Below are 19,578 nucleotides of genomic sequence, written 5' to 3' on the forward strand. Positions count from 1 at the left end.
GATTTGTCGGGAGAAAGGGCATTCTCCGACTTAACTACCCGCCACGATGCTGATTCCCGACAGAATCAGCCTCGCGCCGGCCGCACGGCAGCACTTTTGTTGGATTTCTTCTCTCATCCCCTGGGGGTGAGAGAAGAATTCCTGACAATTGAGTGTCACTTGGCGCTGTATTGAATAGCGCCGGGAGCTAATTCCCGGCGCTATTCAACTGTCGGTGAATTTAATCGACCCCATGGAGCACTTTAAAATGCGTAGAGAAAGTAGCAATACACTTTGCATTCACTACAGTTCGTAAATACCAATGGTGACTTTGGGGGTTGGACTCACTTCTGTATCAGTTATTGAGTGCTAACTAGAATACTCTTTATAAAGCTGTAGAATCGCTTATAGCAGAAGCTAGACTACATAATACAACTCCATCTGCAGTAGCCAGAGTATATAAAATCAAGGGATACAAATTTATATTGCACCTCAAATATAAGAAAATATACAGTATAAAACACATACTAATATAATATAATAATAAATAACTCAGTCAATGAGTTACAAAACTAAGTCACAAGCCACTATGTACAAAACTCAGTCAATATTCAGTGACTGACTTTCAGGGCCGTCATAGAGGGAGGACAGCCAATACTTCAGTCCTGGTGCCGGACTGAGAGGGAGCCAGGATGGCAGCAGTTAAAAATAGGGCCAGGCTCTGATTGGCCGGCAACTGGCACTACATTCAAAATACTGCCAGCTCTGTCCCTCCATGGCTTTCTGCCGGTAACCGTGCCCTGATCCACGCTGCTGCCACCCGGGCCCCTTGTTAATGCACATATGGACAGCTGCAACCTCTGTCTCCAGCCTACAGCTCTCCAACTAGGGCAACAAGCACCCAGAATGGTAAGCTGTGGGGTTGTGGGGGTGAGGCTAGAGCTGTGAGGGGACGGCACAGGCAGACTTCGGTATGTGTGTGTGGGGGGCTGTGGGACAATTTTTGTGTGTATAGGACAGTGTGTGTGTAGCTGTGTGTGTGGCTGTGTGTGTGTGTGGTGCTAAGGGACAGAATGTGTGTGGCGATGGGGCTGTGTGTGTGTGTGTGTGTGGCGATGAGAGTGTGTGTGTGTGTTTTTGTGTGAGAGTGTGTGTGTGTGTGTGTGTGTGTGTGTGTGTCTATGGGACTGTGTGTCTGTGGCTATGGGGCTGTGTGTGAGTGTCTGGCTGTGTGTGGGTGGCTATGGGACTGTGTGTGTGTGTGTGTGTGTGTGTGTGTGTGTGTGGGGGGGGGGGGCTGCCTATTTTGTCAGTGCTGGGCCCCACAATTTCTGATGGCAGCTCTGCTGACTCTGATGCTTCTCCAATCTAAAGTTATGCAAGGAACTATCTGATCCTAAGAGAAGCTGATTTTTATATACACAGTACATCCATTAACAACTGGATACAACATGGAGCTATGAAAAAATAGCTGGAGTGTCCATGCAGGAATTATAGCTCTGAAGAACCATATTTTGCATCTATAGAATGGTGAACACAGCACACAACACTGCACAGTACAGTAAGTGGCTTTTCAGATATGTAACACTGGTAGTTGCTGTCCAACGTATATTTACTTCTACAATGTTATGTTTCCAGCCTCCAGCCAGAAAATGACTTATATTCAAAGAAACTTTCATCTATTAAACTTAAGGAAACGCAATCATTAAGATTCCTCTCAGTATAATACCATCTGTTGTACTAGATATGTTTAAATGTGTAGATTCCAAAATGCATTCTAGATTACAGAGTTGAGTTATGTTACCATGGCAATAAAACAACAACTACATTTTCAATATTAGTAATGATAATGAATTGTTCTGACAAGCACATTATTTGTGGTGTTGTACAGATTGGGATGGTCTTTGAGGATCGGCATTGTCCCTTCTTGAGGCTTCCGGTGTCCTGTTATGTTCTGTTAACTCTACTCCTTTTTCAGGGTCTGGCAGTAAGGAGGGTCTAGAAGAATTAAACCAGCCTTCGGAATGAGTGAAATAGCTGGGATAAGACGTAACAGCATACCCGGATGTTCGGAAACAAGCCAGTATCTGTGGGAAAAAGAGGTAGAAAATAAAATGCATTTGCTATACAATATACAGAATCAGCATTTCTACATTATCACCAATGTTTAAATGGAAACTGACAGAGGATTTATTAGATCTATAATTTCAATAAATATCAGGCAGAGTCAACTCACCCTATTTATTAACTTAATCTCCAGGTGTAATAAATATTAATCTTGAGCCTGAGAAACCCAGCCCATTGGGTGGAAGCTGCCATTTTCCAGATGCAAACGCTGATGCAAGGGAGCTTTAAAAGGGCAGTGGGGTGATCACGGTAAATGTGGAACCCCAAAACATTGATATTGTTCCCAGATACGCCCCTGCCTCTGTGCTGGTTATTCATACAGTAACCAGCAGTCAACGTCATGACAACTTAGCATGCTAACAGTGAGCAGCACAACTTTCATTTCACTTTGTGATCAATGAGATCTAAGAGGGAAATCGGACAGATATGTTACATAACCCATACAGAGGTAGCACTGCAGCGTCCAGGGTGCAGAGTGTGCAGTGCACGTTGACCCCTGGATTTGGGGGGGGAAGGGTGTGTGCACACAACAGACACCCTGCACCCACATAATTACATTTACCGCTCTGTTGGCTTGGTGCTGGCTGCAGAAATCCCTGGGGGAAATGGCCGCAACTACCATTTTCCCAGTGATTTGCGCATGCAGAGTTAGGATGTCCCTGGCGGGCGCCATGTTTACGGAGACCTGCAGATGTGCTGTAGACTCTTGCACAAAGCCAGAGTCTACTGTTACTCTGGATAGGAGGGGGCCGCAGGGAGCCTACACACGGGTCCCCTCCTCTCATAAAATGCCCCTGATCCTTAACTTTCTTCGGAGACACAAACCATACATTTGGGGTTATTGTCTAAAACAAGTTTTTCTCCAGGCTAATATTTTCATCTAATTTTTATTTTATTTTTTGCTTAGTTTGTATGGAAACTGAATAAGAACAGGTTGTGCAATCTGCAATCGGCATGTCTATATCTATGGGCCAAATTCAGAGGTATGCACAAATCCTGCGGCAACTGCAAATTAGTACCAGGCGATCTGCAAACACATGCAAAAGTTGCAGCCTCAGGGATTTGTAAAGAGGCGCCAACTACCTGCAACTGAAAGACACCACCTGCATATGAAGATGCCGCTTTTGGTTGCATTGGAGTCACACTGGTTGCTCCCAATGTCTGCCATAAGTAAGACACCGGAGCCATTACAACTACGAATGAATTTGCAGACTCAGGTGCATCCCAGTAATGGACATGACACACCTGTATTTGACTAGCCACTCCCCCATTACCTTCCCCAACCGGTCTCTACCTGTCACTCACTTGTAAATAAAGCATTACTGCATTTGTCATTGTACTGCAACTGTGGTGCAAGCGCAAACTCAACTGCGCAAACTGCGCAAACATCGGCATTGCATTCACTTCTGAATCAGGACCCAGATGACTATTTAGCTTTCCCAAAAGTCTCACGTGACTTGCAGGTCTCTCCGTATATTACTGTATGTCAAAACTCTGTGGCCACCGACTGCATAAATCATTAGATTTGTGTGTGTGTGTGTGTGTGTGTGTGTGTGTGTGTGTGTGTGTGTGTGTCAGGGACGTGCGGTGAGCTAAATGGCTTAGGAGCCACTGGCTAGCACCAGAGCCAGATTTACATGCAATATATGAGCCAAAGGGTACATTTGGGCATTATAAACAGGTACAGCAGTATAAACTCCTGGAAATTTGGCTAGTGTTAATCAGAGATGTGCAGAAAAGATAGTCAGGGAAGGCAATGCCTCACCTGCCATAGACTTTTCACTCCAGAGTTTTGGCTATAAAAATTATTAGAATAATGCAAAGAAGATATTTCACGGTAAATGTGGAACCCCAAAACATTGATATTGTTCCCAGATACACCCCTGCCTCTGTGCTGGTTATTCATACAGTAACCAGCAGTCAACGTCATGACAACTTAGCATGCTAACAGTGAGCAGCACAACTTTCATTTCACTTTGTGATCAATGAGATCTAAGAGGGAAATCGGACAGATATGTTACATAACCCATACAGAGGTAGCACTGCAGCGTCCAGGGTGCAGAGTGTGCAGTGCACGTTGACCCCTGGATTTGGGGGGGGAAGGGTGTGTGCACACAACAGACACCCTGCACCCACATAATTACATTTACCGCTCTGTTGGCTTGGTGCTGGCTGCAGAAATCCCTGGGGGAAATGGCCGCAACTACCATTTTCCCAGTGATTTGCGCATGCAGAGTTAGGATGTCCCTGGCGGGCGCCATGTTTACGGAGACCTGCAGATGTGCTGTAGACTCTTGCACAAAGCCAGAGTCTACTGTTACTCTGGATAGGAGGGGGCCGCAGGGAGCCTACACACGGGTCCCCTCCTCTCATAAAATGCCCCTGATCCTTAACTTTCTTCGGAGACACAAACCATACATTTGGGGTTATTGTCTAAAACAAGTTTTTCTCCAGGCTAATATTTTCATCTAATTTTTATTTTATTTTTTGCTTAGTTTGTATGGAAACTGAATAAGAACAGGTTGCGCAATCTGCAATCGGCATGTCTATATCTATGGGCCAAATTCAGAGGTATGCACAAATCCTGCGGCAACTGCAAATTAGTACCAGGCGATCTGCAAACACATGCAAAAGTTGCAGCCTCAGGGATTTGTAAAGAGGCGCCAACTACCTGCAACTGAAAGACACCACCTGCATATGAAGATGCCGCTTTTGGTTGCATTGGAGTCACACTGGTTGCTCCCAATGTCTGCCATAAGTAAGACACCGGAGCCATTACAACTAAGAATGAATTTGCAGACTCAGGTGCATCCCAGTAATGGACATGACACACCTGTATTTGACTAGCCACTCCCCCATTACCTTCCCCAACCGGTCTCTACCTGTCACTCACTTGTAAATAAAGCATTACTGCATTTGTCATTGTACTGCAACTGTGGTGCAAGCGCAAACTCAACTGCGCAAACTGCGCAAACATCGGCATTGCATTCACTTCTGAATCAGGACCCAGATGACTATTTAGCTTTCCCAAAAGTCTCACGTGACTTGCAGGTCTCTCCGTATATTACTGTATGTCAAAACTCTGTGGCCACCGACTGCATAAATCATTAGATTTGTGTGTGTGTGTGTGTGTGTGTGTGTGTGTGTGTGTGTGTGTGTCAGGGACGTGCGGTGAGCTAAATGGCTTAGGAGCCACTGGCTAGCACCAGAGCCAGATTTACATGCAATATATGAGCCAAAGGGTACATTTGGGCATTATAAACAGGTACAGCAGTATAAACTCCTGGAAATTTGGCTAGTGTTAATCAGAGATGTGCAGAAAAGATAGTCAGGGAAGGCAATGCCTCACCTGCCATAGACTTTTCACTCCAGAGTTTTGGCTATAAAAATTATTAGAATAATGCAAAGAAGATATTTCAAACATATTCTTTGTATTTTCCATATACTTTATACAGTCAAAACGTTGGCACAAACGTTAGAATGGCAGGAAAAGCTCTGCCTCACCTGCCTCACCCCACCGCATGTCACGTGTGTGTGTGTGTGTGTGTGTGTGTGTGTGTGTGTGTGTGTCTATGTCACTCTCTTGTGTCTTGTGACAAACGTTATTATAAATTATGATGGAAATTATACATGAAGTCAAATATATTTGCAAACAATTATCTGTCAGTATACACTATGCACATATATAATTTTAGCAATCAATTATAAGGTAAGTACTTACCCCGCACAATAAACCTATGATTAGGGCTACGCCTAAGATAGAAACCAGTCCTAGAAGAATAATCCCCCAATATGGAACTGCAAGGAAACAAGATTCAGTCATCTGTTATAAAATGTGTTATGAGCATAATACTGTACATCACTTATTCAGTATTGAATACTCACATACTTAGTATGCTATATGGAGATTAATTGTACTGTACAGTATTTCTCAGATGATTTTATTCATGTAAAACATCAAGGTTGATACAGGCCAAAAATGTTCTAATTACCTGCAGATTGGGCAGAGGTTGTTTTTGTGGAGACTGTAGCACTCTGGGTTAGTATGGCTCCGTTCAGTGCTGTAGATAAAATATATAGAATTATTTAGACACGTAGTATGGTACAGAGCATATGGTCATACAATTGACTATTGTTTCAGTGTTTCATATTAACCACTTTAGAAAGAAATGGCCAATCATCAATCAGGACAGCCAATATTGTACTTCTGGCAGGCTCGGGTGTTAGGGGCGTGGCCACGTGAGGAGGCATTACCACTACCCCTCATTCAGCACTTGCCTGTGGTGCACTTTGTCAGAGTGCACACCGGGGGAAGTGTCATGGCACAGCTGAGTGTATGGATACGCTTCAACTGCACTCCAAAACCCCTACAGATGCCTGGGTCTGGGTAACTTGCATCCTCCCCCCCCAACACCGGTAGACATTCGATATGCCAGCTGTCGGGATCCTGGTGCTCAGCATACCAGTGCCGGGATCCCGACAGTTGGCATACCAACAAGTATTCTCCATCTTAGGGGTCCACGACACCCCTGGAGGGAGAATAAATAGTGTGGCATTCGTAGCGTGCCACCGTGCCTGCAGCGTGGTGAGCACAGCGAGCCTGCAAGGGGCTCTTTTGCGCTCGCCTCACTACTGGCATGCCGGCGGTCGGGATCCCGGTGCCGGTATGCTCTGGGCCTGAATCCCGACAGCCGGAATAACGTAGTACACCCCCCAACACACAAACACACACACACACACGCACACACACACACACACACATGTACTTCTAATACTCTTCTTGTGCTTTAGTACCAGTGCTTTCAGGAAAAAAAATGGTTCCGTACAGTATCTCTTCGAATATACCACTTGGTTTGTTCTCATATACATTGGGGCTTATGGGGGTCATTCAGAGTTGATTGTAGCCGTGCTAAATTTAGCACAACTACGATCATGAACTCAGACATGCGGGGGTACACCCAGGACAGGGCCAGTCCGCCCCGCATGTCAGTGGCCCCCCCTGTAGAAGTGCAAAGGCATCGCACAGCAGCAATGCCTTTGCACTTCAAGAGTAGCTCCCGGCCAGCACAGCTTTAGCGTGCGAACGGGTCAGAATGACCACCTATATGTATTATGAAAATGAGTAATCAGTAGGACTGTTTTTATTGCACTGCTCCAAGTGGGCCTGGAAATGGGCTTCTCTGCCACAGGTGGTACAGAGTGGAGGCAATAAAAGTGCATAGAAACAAGGACTAGAAATAGCCATGCATCAATCACCCATTAAAGGGAAAGCCCCACAAATGCACAGATGTCACAGCTTTGTTTCATTTAAATAGTCTTACTATACAAATCTTGTTTCCGCACAGCGTGCCTAGGCCACACGTGGCTAAGAATGATCTTACTCACTCATCACTTAGTGCACGTTCCTGCCGCTGACACACTTTAGTTAGAATCTACAGTAGATTTCCTTGGGCAAATTTACAGGGTATCCAGTGTCTAGGTCCACCACACTTAGGTCGACAGTCACTAGGTTGCCCACTATTGGTCAACATGCATTAGGTCGACATGGTTTCTAGGTTGACATGGACACTAGGTCAACATGTTCTAGGTCGACATGAAAGAAGGTCGACATGAGTTTTTCACAATTTTTTTACAAAATTTTCATACTTTACGATCCACTTGCACTACAATTGGGAACGGTGACCTGTGCCAAGCACAGCGATGCAGAGCGAGGCACCTTGCTTGAAACATGGTGAGCAAAGCTCGCCATGCGAGGGGACATCTTGCACTAATTGGGGTTCCTGGTCACTCTACGAAGAAAACGACACAAAAAATAAATAAAAAACCTCATGTCGACCTTTTGTCATGTCGACCTAGAACATGTCGACCTAATGCTTGTGTCAACCTATTTTGGGTGTCAACTTAGTTACTGTCGACCAATAGTGAACCACCCTATGAACCACACCCAATTTACAGACCAGACATAAATACATAATTGCTAAGAACAGTTCTGGTAAAGTGTATGTCCAACTAGTTTACCAGAAACTGTTGAGAAGTTGTTTATTTTACTGATACAATGTTTACTTTAAAAGGTTTACTGTAGATTCATTTTACTGTAGAAATAAAAAAAAATATTCTATATGTTCTGTACATAGAAAATGTGTCACTTACTGGTGACTCTCGTAGAAGAGCTTGCACTTGCTACTACTGATGTGGAAATGTTGGATCCAGGATTGCTGCTAGTTACAGGAACTATTGTGCTTGAGTTACTTGGTCCTACAGAAGTGCCTGTATTATTAGTAGGAGAATTGCTGTTGCTATTTGTGTTGGTGACAGTGGATACTGTAGTTGAGATGGTATTGTTGGTAATGCCACCAGTAGGCGCAGTAGAGGACAATGTTGTGGTAGTAATGTTTGTGGTGCCAGCCACAGTGGTACCAGTGGTATTAGAACTGGAGCTTCCTGCAGCTGTGGATTCTGTAGTAGAGATGGTATTATTGCTGCTGCTGCCAGGAGTTGCAGTAGAGGACAATGTTGTTGTAGTAATGTTTGTGGTACCAGTCATAGTGGTACCAGTGGTATTAGAACTGTTGCTTCCAGTAGTCGTGGAGTCTGTAGTAGAGATGGTATTGTTGATGATGCTGCCAGTAGGTGCAGTAGAGGACAATGTTGTGGTAGTAATGTTGGTGGTGCCAGTCACAGTGGTACCAGTGGTATTAGAACTGTTGCTTCCAGTAGCCGTTGATTCTGTAGTAGAGATGGTATTGTTGATGATGCTGCCAGGAGTTGCAGTAGAGGACAATGTTGTGGCAGTAATGTTTGTGGTGCCAGTCACAGTGGTACCAGTGGTATTAGAACTGGTGCTTCCAGTAGCTGTGGCTTCTGTAGTAGAGATGGTATTGTTGGTGATGCCACCAGGAGTTGCAGTAGAGGACAATGTTGTGGCAGTAATGTTTGTGGTACCAGTCACAGTGGTACCAGTGGTATTAGAACTGGTGCTTCCAGTAGCCGTGGATTCTGTAGTAGAGATGGTATTGTTGATGATGCTGCCAGGAGTTGCAGTAGAGGACAATGTTGTGGCAGTAATGTTTGTGGTACCAGTCACAGTGGTACCAGTGGTATTAGAACTGGTGCTTCCAGTAGCTGTGGATTCTGTAGTAGAGATGGTATGGTTGGTTATGCCACCAGTAGTTGCGGTAGAGGACAATGTTGTGGTATTAATGTTTGTGGTGCCAGTCACAGTGGTACCAGTGGTATTAGAACTGGTGCTTCCAGTAGCTGTGGATTCTGTAGTAGAGATGGTATTGTTGGTGATGCCACCAGGAGTTGCAGTAGAGGACAATGTTGTGGTAGTAATGTTTATGGTGCCACCTATAGTGGAACTAGTTGTATTAGAACTGGTGCTTCCAGTAGCTATGGATTCTGTAGTAGAGATGGTATTGTTCATGATGCCACCAGTAGATGCAGTAGAGGACAATGTTGTGGTAGTAATATTTGTGGTACCAGTCACTGTGGAACCAGTGTTAGTAGAATTAATGCTTACAGTGGTAGTGGATTCTGTGGCACCAGTATTATTAGTGATAGTTCCCGCGGTAATGACTGTGGATATGGTGTTGCCACTTATAGTGGACTCAGTAGTAGCAGGTACTGTTGTAGCAGTTATATTTGTGACAGCCCCTGAAACAATGAGTCCTGATACGGTAGTAGCACTAATCTTAGTCCCAGTAACAGTGGATTCTGTAGTAGAGATGGTATTATTGGTGATGAAACCAGTAGTTGCAGCAGAGGATGATGTTGTGGTGGAACCTGTGACATTGGAACTGGTGCTTCCAATAGCTGTAGGTTGTGTAACACTTGTGCTATTTGTGATAGGTACAGCAAATGTTCCAGATATGGCAGTAACATGTGTTGTCCCAGTAGCAGTGGAATCTCTTGTACCAGTAGCACTAGTAGTACCACTGGAAACAGTTGCACTAGTTTGTGATCCAGATGTAGTGGATGCTGTTGATCCAGTGGTTGCTTGGCTGTTTGTAGAGTCACTAATAGTAGAGCCAGCCACAGAAGATATCATTGAAGCAGTGGATCCAATAGTAGTAGGTGTTGATGTGTTAGTTTGGAAGGTATTAGGCTGTGTTGTAGATACACTAGTAACGGATACAACTGTACTGGACATTGGTAAAGCAGTGGAACTATTACTAGTGGGTGTTGTACTAGATGGTGATTCAGTTGAGGTGATTGCTGTTGACACATTCGTTGCTTGACTGTTTGTAGAGTCACTAGTAATAGATGTAGAAGTAGATGATATCATTGCAATAGTTGATCCAATAGTAGTATGTGTTGGTGTACTTGTTTGAGAGGTAGATTGATTGGTAACAGATACAGATGTACTAGGTGTTGATAAAGTAGTGGAAGTAGTACTAGTGAGTGTTGTACTAGATGGCGATTCAGTTGAGGTGGTTGCTGTTGACACATTGGTTGCTTGACTTTTTGTAGAGTCACTAGTAATAGATGTAGAAGTAGAGGATATTGTTGAAGCAGTAGATCCTATAGTAGTAGGCGTTGTTGTACTTGTTTGAAAGGTGGATTGACTAGTAACAGATACAGATGTGCTGGGTGTTGATAAAGTAGTGGAACTAGTACTAGTGAGCGTTGTACTAGATGGTGATTCTGTTGAGGTGGTTGCTGTTGTTACATTGGTTGCTTGACTATTTGTAGATCTTATAGTAATATATTCAGCAGTAGAGGATTTTAATGATGCAGTGGATACTGTAGTAGTGGGTGTTGCTGTAGATCCACTAGGAGTGGATGCAGATGAAGTGGCTGTTTCTGTGGCTGTGGCTATTGAACTTCTTGTGGTAGTAGATGTTGTAGTATTAGAAGATGTATGTGTGGTAGATACTGGTATTTGGGTAGTGGTAGAAGTACTGAGCACTAGAAGAAAAATACAGAGAATTAACATAAAAATCTATACATTGTTAGAATGCCACATTATTAAATTACAGTACATGCACTAAGATGATAATTTAATAACATTTATTTATCAACATATATAAAGTGCCATCATGTTCAATTACGATTGCATTGATACCTGATAGGTCAGCAGAATACAAAAATAAAATATGTTTGTAGCTCTATTGTTTCCGATTATACTGTAAATGGATCTGAGTCACACACTACCTAAGTTGTGGATATAAGATAATATATATATATAAAACTTGAATGAGCCGCACTCGTTATATGATTAATGAGGGTGCCGGTTTAGAATATTTCCATAGTAAAGTCCATGTCCACCTGAGCCATTTGGAGGTACAGAAGAGCACGGGTAGCCAGCACACCAATTAAGATGCAATTAAAAGCTTTTAATTTAGTTTATAGCAGCAATGCTTAGACATGTAGATAAAAATAAATAAATCACAATTTGCAGTCAATAATCCGGGTATAGCATATTCACCCATTCCTTCAGGATATATATTAAAGAACCATCAGTCAATGAATTTGTTTTGGTGGTAACAGCCACCTTTATCCAGGACTGCCAGGACAGAAACAAATTCATTCCATAGCGAAGCATGGGTATTTAGAAAGTATATATATATATATATATATATATATATATATATAATATACTATATATCAATATATATTTACAACACACACACATATATATATATATATATATATATATATATATACACTGCTCAAAAAAATAAAGGGAACACTAAAATAACACATCCTAGATCTGAATGAATGAAATATTCTTATTAAATACTTTGTTCTTTACATAGTTGAATGTGCTGACAACAAAATCACACAAAAATTATCAATGAAAATCAAATTTATTAACCCATGGAGGTCTGGATTTGGAGTCACCCTCAAAATTAAAGTGGAAAAAAACACACTACAGGCTGATCCAACTTTGATGTAATGTCCTTAAAACAAGTCAAAATGAGGCTCAGTAGTGTGTGTGGCCTCCACGTGCCTGTATGACCTCCCTACAACCCACACAAGTGGCTCAGGTAGTGCAGCTCATCCAGGATGGCACATTAATGTGAGCTGTGGCAAGAAGGTTTGCTGTGTCAGTCAGCGTAGTGTCCAGAGCATGGAGGCGCTACCAGGAGACAGGCCAGTACATCAGGAGACGTGGAGGAGGCCGTAGGAGGGCAACAACCCAGCAGCAGGACCGCTACCTCTGCCTTTGTGCAAGGAGGAACAGGAGGAGCACTGCCAGAGCCCTGCAAAATGACCTCCAGCAAGCCACAAATGTGCATGTGTCTACACAAACGATCAGAAACAGACTCCATGAGGGCGGTATGAGGGCCCGACGTCCACAGGTGGGGGTTGTGCTTACAGCCCAACACCGTGCAGGACGTTTGGCATTTGCCAGAGAACACCAAGATTGGCAAATTCACCACTGGCGCCCTGTGCTCTTCACAGATGAAAGCAGGTTCTCACTGAGCACATGTGACAGATGTGATAGAGTCTGGAGATGCCAAGGAGAATGTTCTGCTGCCTGCAACATCCTCCAGCATGACCGGTTTGGCAGTGGGTCAGTAATGGTGTGGGGTGGCATTTCTTTGGGGGGCTGCACAGCCCTCCATGTACTCACCAGAGGTAGCCTGACTGCCATTAGGTACCGAGATGAGATCCTCAGACCCCTTGTGAGACCATATGCTGGTGCGGTTGGCCCTGGGTTCCTCCTAATGCAAGACTATGCTAGACCTCATGTGGCTGGAGTGTGTCAGCAGTTCCTGCAAGACGAAGGCATTGATGCTATGGACTGGCCCGCCCGTTCCCCAGACCTGAATCCAATTGAGCACATCTGGGACATCATGTCTCGCTCCATCCACCAACGCTACGTTGCACCACAGACTGTCCAGGAGTTGGCGGATGCTTTAGTCCAAGTCTGGGAGGAGATCCCTCAGGAGACCATCCGCCACCTCATCAGGAGCATGCCCAGGCGTTGTAGGGAGGTCATACAGGCACGTGGAGGCCACACACACTACTGAGCCTCATTTTGCCTTGTTTAAGGACATTACATCAAAGTTGGATCAGCCTGTAGTGTGTTTTCCACTTTAATTTTGAGGGTGACTCCAAATCCAGACCTCCATGGTTTAATAAATTTGATTTCCATTGATAATTTTTGTGTGATTTTGTTGTCAGCACATTCAACTATGTAAAAACCAAAGTATTTAATAAGAATATTTCATTCATTCAGATCTAGGATGTGTTAATTCAGTGTTCCCTTTATTTTTTTGAGCAGTGTATATATATTGATAGTATATATATATATATATATATATATTGATAGTACCGGCTCTCCTACCAGCTGAATATTCTGCGCCGGGTGCCCGCGTAGAAGGGATTCAGTAAATACATGTGTAAATGCAGCACTCCAGGCGACTCAATAATGAACAGAAATCGGCAGTATGTTAGCGACGTTTCAATGCTTTAAGTAGTCTGAGGAAAATGCTTAAAGCATTGAAACGTCGCTAACATACTGCCGTTTCCTGATCATTATTGAGTCGCCTGGAGTGCTGCATTTACACACACATATATACAGTATAGTAAGTAGTCAGGTTTTAAGACTCTGTGATAGTGTAGGACCTGCATGAAGGTGGGGTACCTTGAAAATCGGTATGCAGGCTTCCGTGCATTGGCCAATCCACTAACTAAACCCCCATCATTTATTTATTGAATTGTTGAGGATAAGTGAGTTTACTTTGGTGAGTGCTGGGTTCTTTGTTTGTATTTATTAGAGCAATGTGGTCATGGGCTACATGCACCCCGCCCTGTGAGTGGTAAGTACAGCTGTGTACCCCGCTTTGGTGGTGGAGAGTGCTGTGTTACATGCACCCCACCCTGTGAGTGGTAAGTGCATAGCTGTGCCCCGCTTCTGGTGTGGTGAGTGCTGTGGTTTTTTTTCTCTGTGTATATATATATATATATATATATATATATATATCCCCTACAGAGAAACATAAGTTGATTCCAAATTATATTCAAAGTAAAACTTAATTGGCCAAATGAGGGCATTTACTAGGAAATGATTATATCAAAGTATTTATTTAGTAAACATCACCATATTCAGTCTACATTTTAGCCCCCCGAAGGGTCTCTGTCAAGACCAGTAGAGTAAAATTAAGCCATACTCTGAAAACAATAATAATATATATATATATATATATATATATATATACCAGCGGTCAGCCTTGTTGAGGTGGTAGGGGGGTAGTGGGGGGGGCGGATGGGCGAGCAGCAGGTGAGTGAGTGGGATGGTTGCTGGTGGGAGTCAGTGCCGTTTCTTGCGGCGGGCGAGCCGTGCAACCGCACGGGGCGCCCGCCGCGGCACTTTGCAGGTCCCGGTTTCCCTGTCCTCTGTCTTTCCGAGTGCTCTTGCTCGGGGGGCGGAGTTTCGCGGAATGACGCTGTTGCATCATGACGTCACGAGGCAATTGCGTCATTCCGCGAAACTCCGCCCCCCGAGCTGGAGTACTCGTGAAGACGGAGGAGGGCTGGCAGGAGGAGGCGCGAGGATGCTGGAAGGAGGAGGCGCGAGGAAGGAGAGAGGGCCATCCCGAAGAGCGGGAAGATCCTTCATATGTAAGTTGTCTCTCTCTCTCCCTTCCTTCCCCCCCACTTGACACTTGCCTGCCACACTGTGTAAAATTTGGACTCTGCACTGTGTAATACTAATTGGGGACACTTGCCTGCTGCACTGTGTAATTGGGGACACTTGCCTGCCGCACTGTGTAATTGGGGACACTTGCCTGCTGCACTGTGTAATCGGGGACACTTACCTGCCGCACTGTGTAAATTGGGGACTCTTGCCTGCCGCAATATGTAAAATGGGGACTCTTGCGTACTGTGTAAAATGGGGACACGTGCCTGCCGCAATGTGTAAAATGGGGACTTGCCTGCGTACTGTGTAAAATGGGGACACGTGCCTGCCGCAATGTGTAAAATGGGGACTCTTGCCTGCCTACTGTGTAAAATGGGGACACGTGCCTGCCGCACTAAGTAAAATGGGGACATATGCCTGCGTAATGTGTAAAATGGGGATTCTTGCGTGCCATAGTGTGTAAAATGGGGTCTTTTTTCCCCCTGTGGTTGCCGTGATATCAGATGAGGCCACGCCCATTTTAATGAGACCACGCCCATTTTAATGAGACCACACACCCTTGTCGGGAGTGCGCACGCATTTTTTGTTTTTATATCTATGGGGGGGGGGGGGCGCATTTTGAAATCTCGCACTGGGAGCCAAATTGGCTAGAAACAGCCCTGGTGGGAGTGGGGGGAGGTTCCTTGTTTTGGGTGCCTTGAGGCCACAGAGGACTTAATCCTGCCCTGTTTGTCTGGATTCTAAAATATGGTGCATATAATATAAGGCTTACTCCATATTGTACAACACTGATACAAGATTCATATTTCATTATAGTAGGTCTAAAAAAACCAAAGAAAAACATAAGATAAAATCTCTGTAATGGAGTCTTTAAAATTCATATTAAGATAGCTGCATTCATAAAGTTGCAATCATTTTTCAAAGTGTCAAATACCGTTAATATTAATAAAGTTCAAAAACTACTTACAAATAATATTTATTTAAAATGCAAAAAAATAGTTTTTAAAGCTACTTTCAAATTAGTATGATGCAAATTTTGTTTTTGCTTTTCTTCTACCACTACTTCAGAAAAAATAAGTAAATCTTTGACTGTAGAGTGCATAGACCATACAACAGTGATCATATAACAGGAGCAGTTAATGACATTGATGTGAACTGAGTGAATGAATAGAAGGCGCGGCTGCTATGTGTGTCCAAAACTAAAGAAAGGATTTGTTGTGCTGTACAAACAAGAAGTTAAGGACAGATGTGATGTCAGATGTACTCATTAAGGGTGTGAATGGGACCAAATATGTAAATTGGATAAAAATTACAAGAGTCACCATTAAAACAATTCTCCCCGTCATTAACAGAGCTTTTGAAATTGTTGTAAATAAAATAAACTATCCTTAAAATGTATGAGAAATCAAAAAAATTCAACACAAGGTAGAAGAATGGAAATATATATCTATATTTTATATACTATACCTGATGAATTGCTTGTCTGTGCACCTAGAAGCAGAAGACAAAATATATATTATACTACAGTATGATAAAGTCAGATAAAACACTACTGTAGATTTAATGAAGTCATCATTTAATTCAATGCACTAAATAAAAAAAGTCGAAAGCTACTAGCTCAAAAAAATGTATTTGGGTTAGAGAACAATTATAAACTGATGTTTAGGACATACATCGGATGTTGAATTTTTTGCCTTCAAACTCATGTATGTATATATATATATATATATATATATATATATATATACATACATGTATATATATATATATATATATGTATATATATACATATATATATATATATATATATATACACATATATGGAGCTATATCAAACTTTGGAGAGAGATAAAATAGAGAGAGAGATAAAGTACCAACAAATCAAGATCTAACAGTCATTTCTCACAAGGGGTCTATTTACTAAGGTTTGGCGAGAGATAAAATGGACGGAGATAAAATACCAGCCAATCAACTCCTAGGCTGTGTTTGAAAATGGCAGTTAGGAGCTAATAGGCTTGTACTTTATCTCTGACCACTGTTTCTCCATCCAAGGCTTAGTAAATAGACCCCAAAAGTCATTTTTTCAAACATAGCCTGTAACATTGCGGGTAGTAGCTGATTGGTTGGTACTTTATCTCCTTACACTTTACTATTTCACACCAAGGTTGATAAATATCCTCCATGTGATGTGTGCAGGGGCTGGCTGGATAAGTGGGCAGGGTGCCATCTGACGCGGGCCAGTACAAATTTATGTGTGGTTGTTATGGTTTTGTATAAATTGGAAAGTGGAGTATAATATTATTAAATTAGTTCTTGTGGTTTTCAATTTTTTCAAGACAGACTGACACAATTTTGACTTATGGTTATTTTTTTTTATGTATTGTCATATGGAGGAGGTTGGCTAAATCTGTTAATAATACTATTTTGGTGTAACTGTGTTATAATGGTCAGCTCATGGTATAAATAAATCATGCTATATATAACTTAAGCTTTATATCCATATGCAGCAGTCCATTGAAAGTTTCTCTTTAATTCATACTAAACATTGTACTCAAGTGATAAAATAGAAATGAATGTGTCCATTAAAATATCACGTGGACAAGTAGACAAGTAGGGAGGTTTCCCATAGCAATGTTACTTTTTCATAAAATGCCTTAACTTAAAAAAAAAATAATAATAATAATAATAATAATAATAATAATAATAACAATAATACTGAATGAGAAATTTTCATAAAGGTTCTTACTAGAAGAAAAAAATAGTTGTTCTTACATCATAAGAATATCTTTCAGAATATACAGGTTGAGTATCCCATATCCAAATATTCCGAAATACGGAATATTCCGAAATACGGACTTTTTTGAGTGAGAGTGAGATAGTGAAACTTTTGTTTTTTGATGGCTCAATGTACACAAACTTTGTTTAACACACAAAGTTATTAAAATATTGTATTTAAATGACCTTCAGGCTGTGTGTATAAGGTGTATATGAAACATAAATGAATTGTGTGAATGTACACACACTTTGTTTAATGCACAAAGTTATAAAAAATATTGGCTAATACTACCTTCAGGCTGTGTGTACAGGGTGTATATGTAACATAAATGCATTCTGTGCTTAGATTTAGGTCCCATCACCATGATATCTCATTATGGTATGCAATTATTCCAAAATACGGAAAAATCCGATATCCAAAATACCTCTGGTCCCAAGCATTTTGGATAAGGGATACTCAACCTGTATCAGTAGCTCTCATGATATACAGTATATACAAATTAAATTAATTGGCCAAAAACATGGCAACTATATAAACCAAAACTCTCCGTGAGCACTATACAATTATTATTTTATGCATACAGTACATCACATTCTATCTGTATCATTAGTAGTAACTCAGCCTCCTCTCTGCTCAAGATGAAGGACACGGTTAAATTCTTTACATGATGAATAGTAAAAGCATAAATATACAGTGCCTGCTGCACAGACATGTTTCCCTTCTCTGAGTAATTACAGCGTAATCATTTCTGAGATATTTATGGTTTGTTCCAGGTCAACAATTTTAAGTTTCATTATTTATTTTCCTCCTATTTACGTGTTCTATTAATTATATCCCCAATTATATCCCCATGGTTTACCTGTATTGGCAAAGAACAAAGAAATGAGAAGTCCAAATCTGGCCAAAGTCTTTGATGTTCTCATGGTATCTTCTGCTAATGTCCTCCAATAACTGTACTTAAATTTCCCAAAGCAGCAACCAAGAGTCAGAAGTGAAGAACTGGTGAAAATTTGTAACGGGAGTTTTTATGTTGAGGTGTGCTGGGGTAGTGACAACTTGTGTCGTTACTCAGAGGTGACACCCTTTCATACTTTTATTCTTTATTCAAAATGTTTATACAATTATTTCAAGTGTTTTACACATTCACATCAGTAGGACCTGTGACACATCATGTAAATATGCCATGTTAATCACATTATTGTACTCATATGACTGAAAAATGACGTACTGTATATGTACTGTAGCTCAGAGGCAAATATCTTAGGTGTGTCTTGAGTACATGGACTAGAGATAGGGGTGTGTATGCTCTAACTAGGATGTGCTAACAGAGATATCAGTGCATCACACATGATGGTTAGGAAGATTAGCAAAATAATGATCTGGCAGAAAAACCGGTACGCTTTCCACAATTTAGGTAAAACAAGCTTCCTTAGTATATGGAGAATTACGTAAAACAAAAGGAGTTGTTGGGCATGTACAGTCATAATCTTGTTTATATACATTGATAGATGTGTCCTTTTATACCCAATCTCGATAGGCCATACAGTCCAAGACGATCTATGTGATTGAGCCTTTGTCGCATACGTGGAAAAAGGTAGACAGTAGAAAAGGTCGGCCGGTACAAAACATCGACAGGGTCAAAAGGTCAACATGACAAACACTAGTTTTTTTGGTGTCATTCCTTATGTTTCACCATATTTGAGCCAAACTGGAAACGTGTATTATTGTGGGCTCGCATCACTCGCCACGCTTCAGGCAGGGTTACTATTCCCAGTCATCATGAAAAAAAAATCCTTGTGTTGACCATATATGTGTGTCAGCCATAGTCATGTTCACCTTGTGAACCTGTCAACTTTTTGACCCTGTCAACTTTTTGCATGTCGAACATTTTGGTTCGACAAATTGACTGTCTTTCTTTTTTCTGTAGATCTTTAAAATTTATCAGTGCAATCTAGCAAAGTAGTTTATTTTACGTCCTAGAGGATACTGGGGTCCATTTAGTACCATGGGGGTATAGTCGGGTCCACTAGGAGTCATGGGCATTTGAAAGTGTGGGCTGGCTCCTCCCTCTATGCCCCTCCTACAAGACTCAGTTTAGAAA

At 42.0% G+C, this 19,578-nt stretch overlaps 1 protein-coding gene and 1 long non-coding RNA gene across 2 annotated transcripts in view; one reads left to right on the forward strand and one right to left on the reverse strand.

Annotated features, from left to right (window-relative positions):
* The first annotated feature begins 657 nt into the window (after window positions 1-657).
* Window positions 658-3,418, forward strand: LOC134947916 (uncharacterized). Its single transcript, XR_010182854.1, has 4 exons — window positions 658-888; window positions 1,405-1,540; window positions 1,958-2,081; window positions 3,014-3,418. It is a non-coding gene; the product is annotated as an uncharacterized LOC134947916 (long non-coding RNA).
* A 654-nt stretch (window positions 3,419-4,072) lies between these two features.
* The window catches only part of LOC134949933 (uncharacterized), a 52,905-nt gene continuing 37,399 nt past the window's right edge, over window positions 4,073-19,578 (reverse strand). The window contains exons 5-7 of the mRNA XM_063938619.1: window positions 8,257-11,016; window positions 6,099-6,167; window positions 4,073-4,098 (exon numbers count right to left, since the gene is read on the reverse strand). Coding sequence (XP_063794689.1) covers window positions 4,073-4,098; window positions 6,099-6,167; window positions 8,257-11,016 — 2,855 coding nt within the window. The remainder of the gene's footprint in view (window positions 4,099-6,098; window positions 6,168-8,256; window positions 11,017-19,578) is intronic.

This window comes from Pseudophryne corroboree, chromosome 8 (assembly GCF_028390025.1).
Source record: "Pseudophryne corroboree isolate aPseCor3 chromosome 8, aPseCor3.hap2, whole genome shotgun sequence".
NCBI lineage: Eukaryota > Metazoa > Chordata > Amphibia > Anura > Myobatrachidae > Pseudophryne > Pseudophryne corroboree.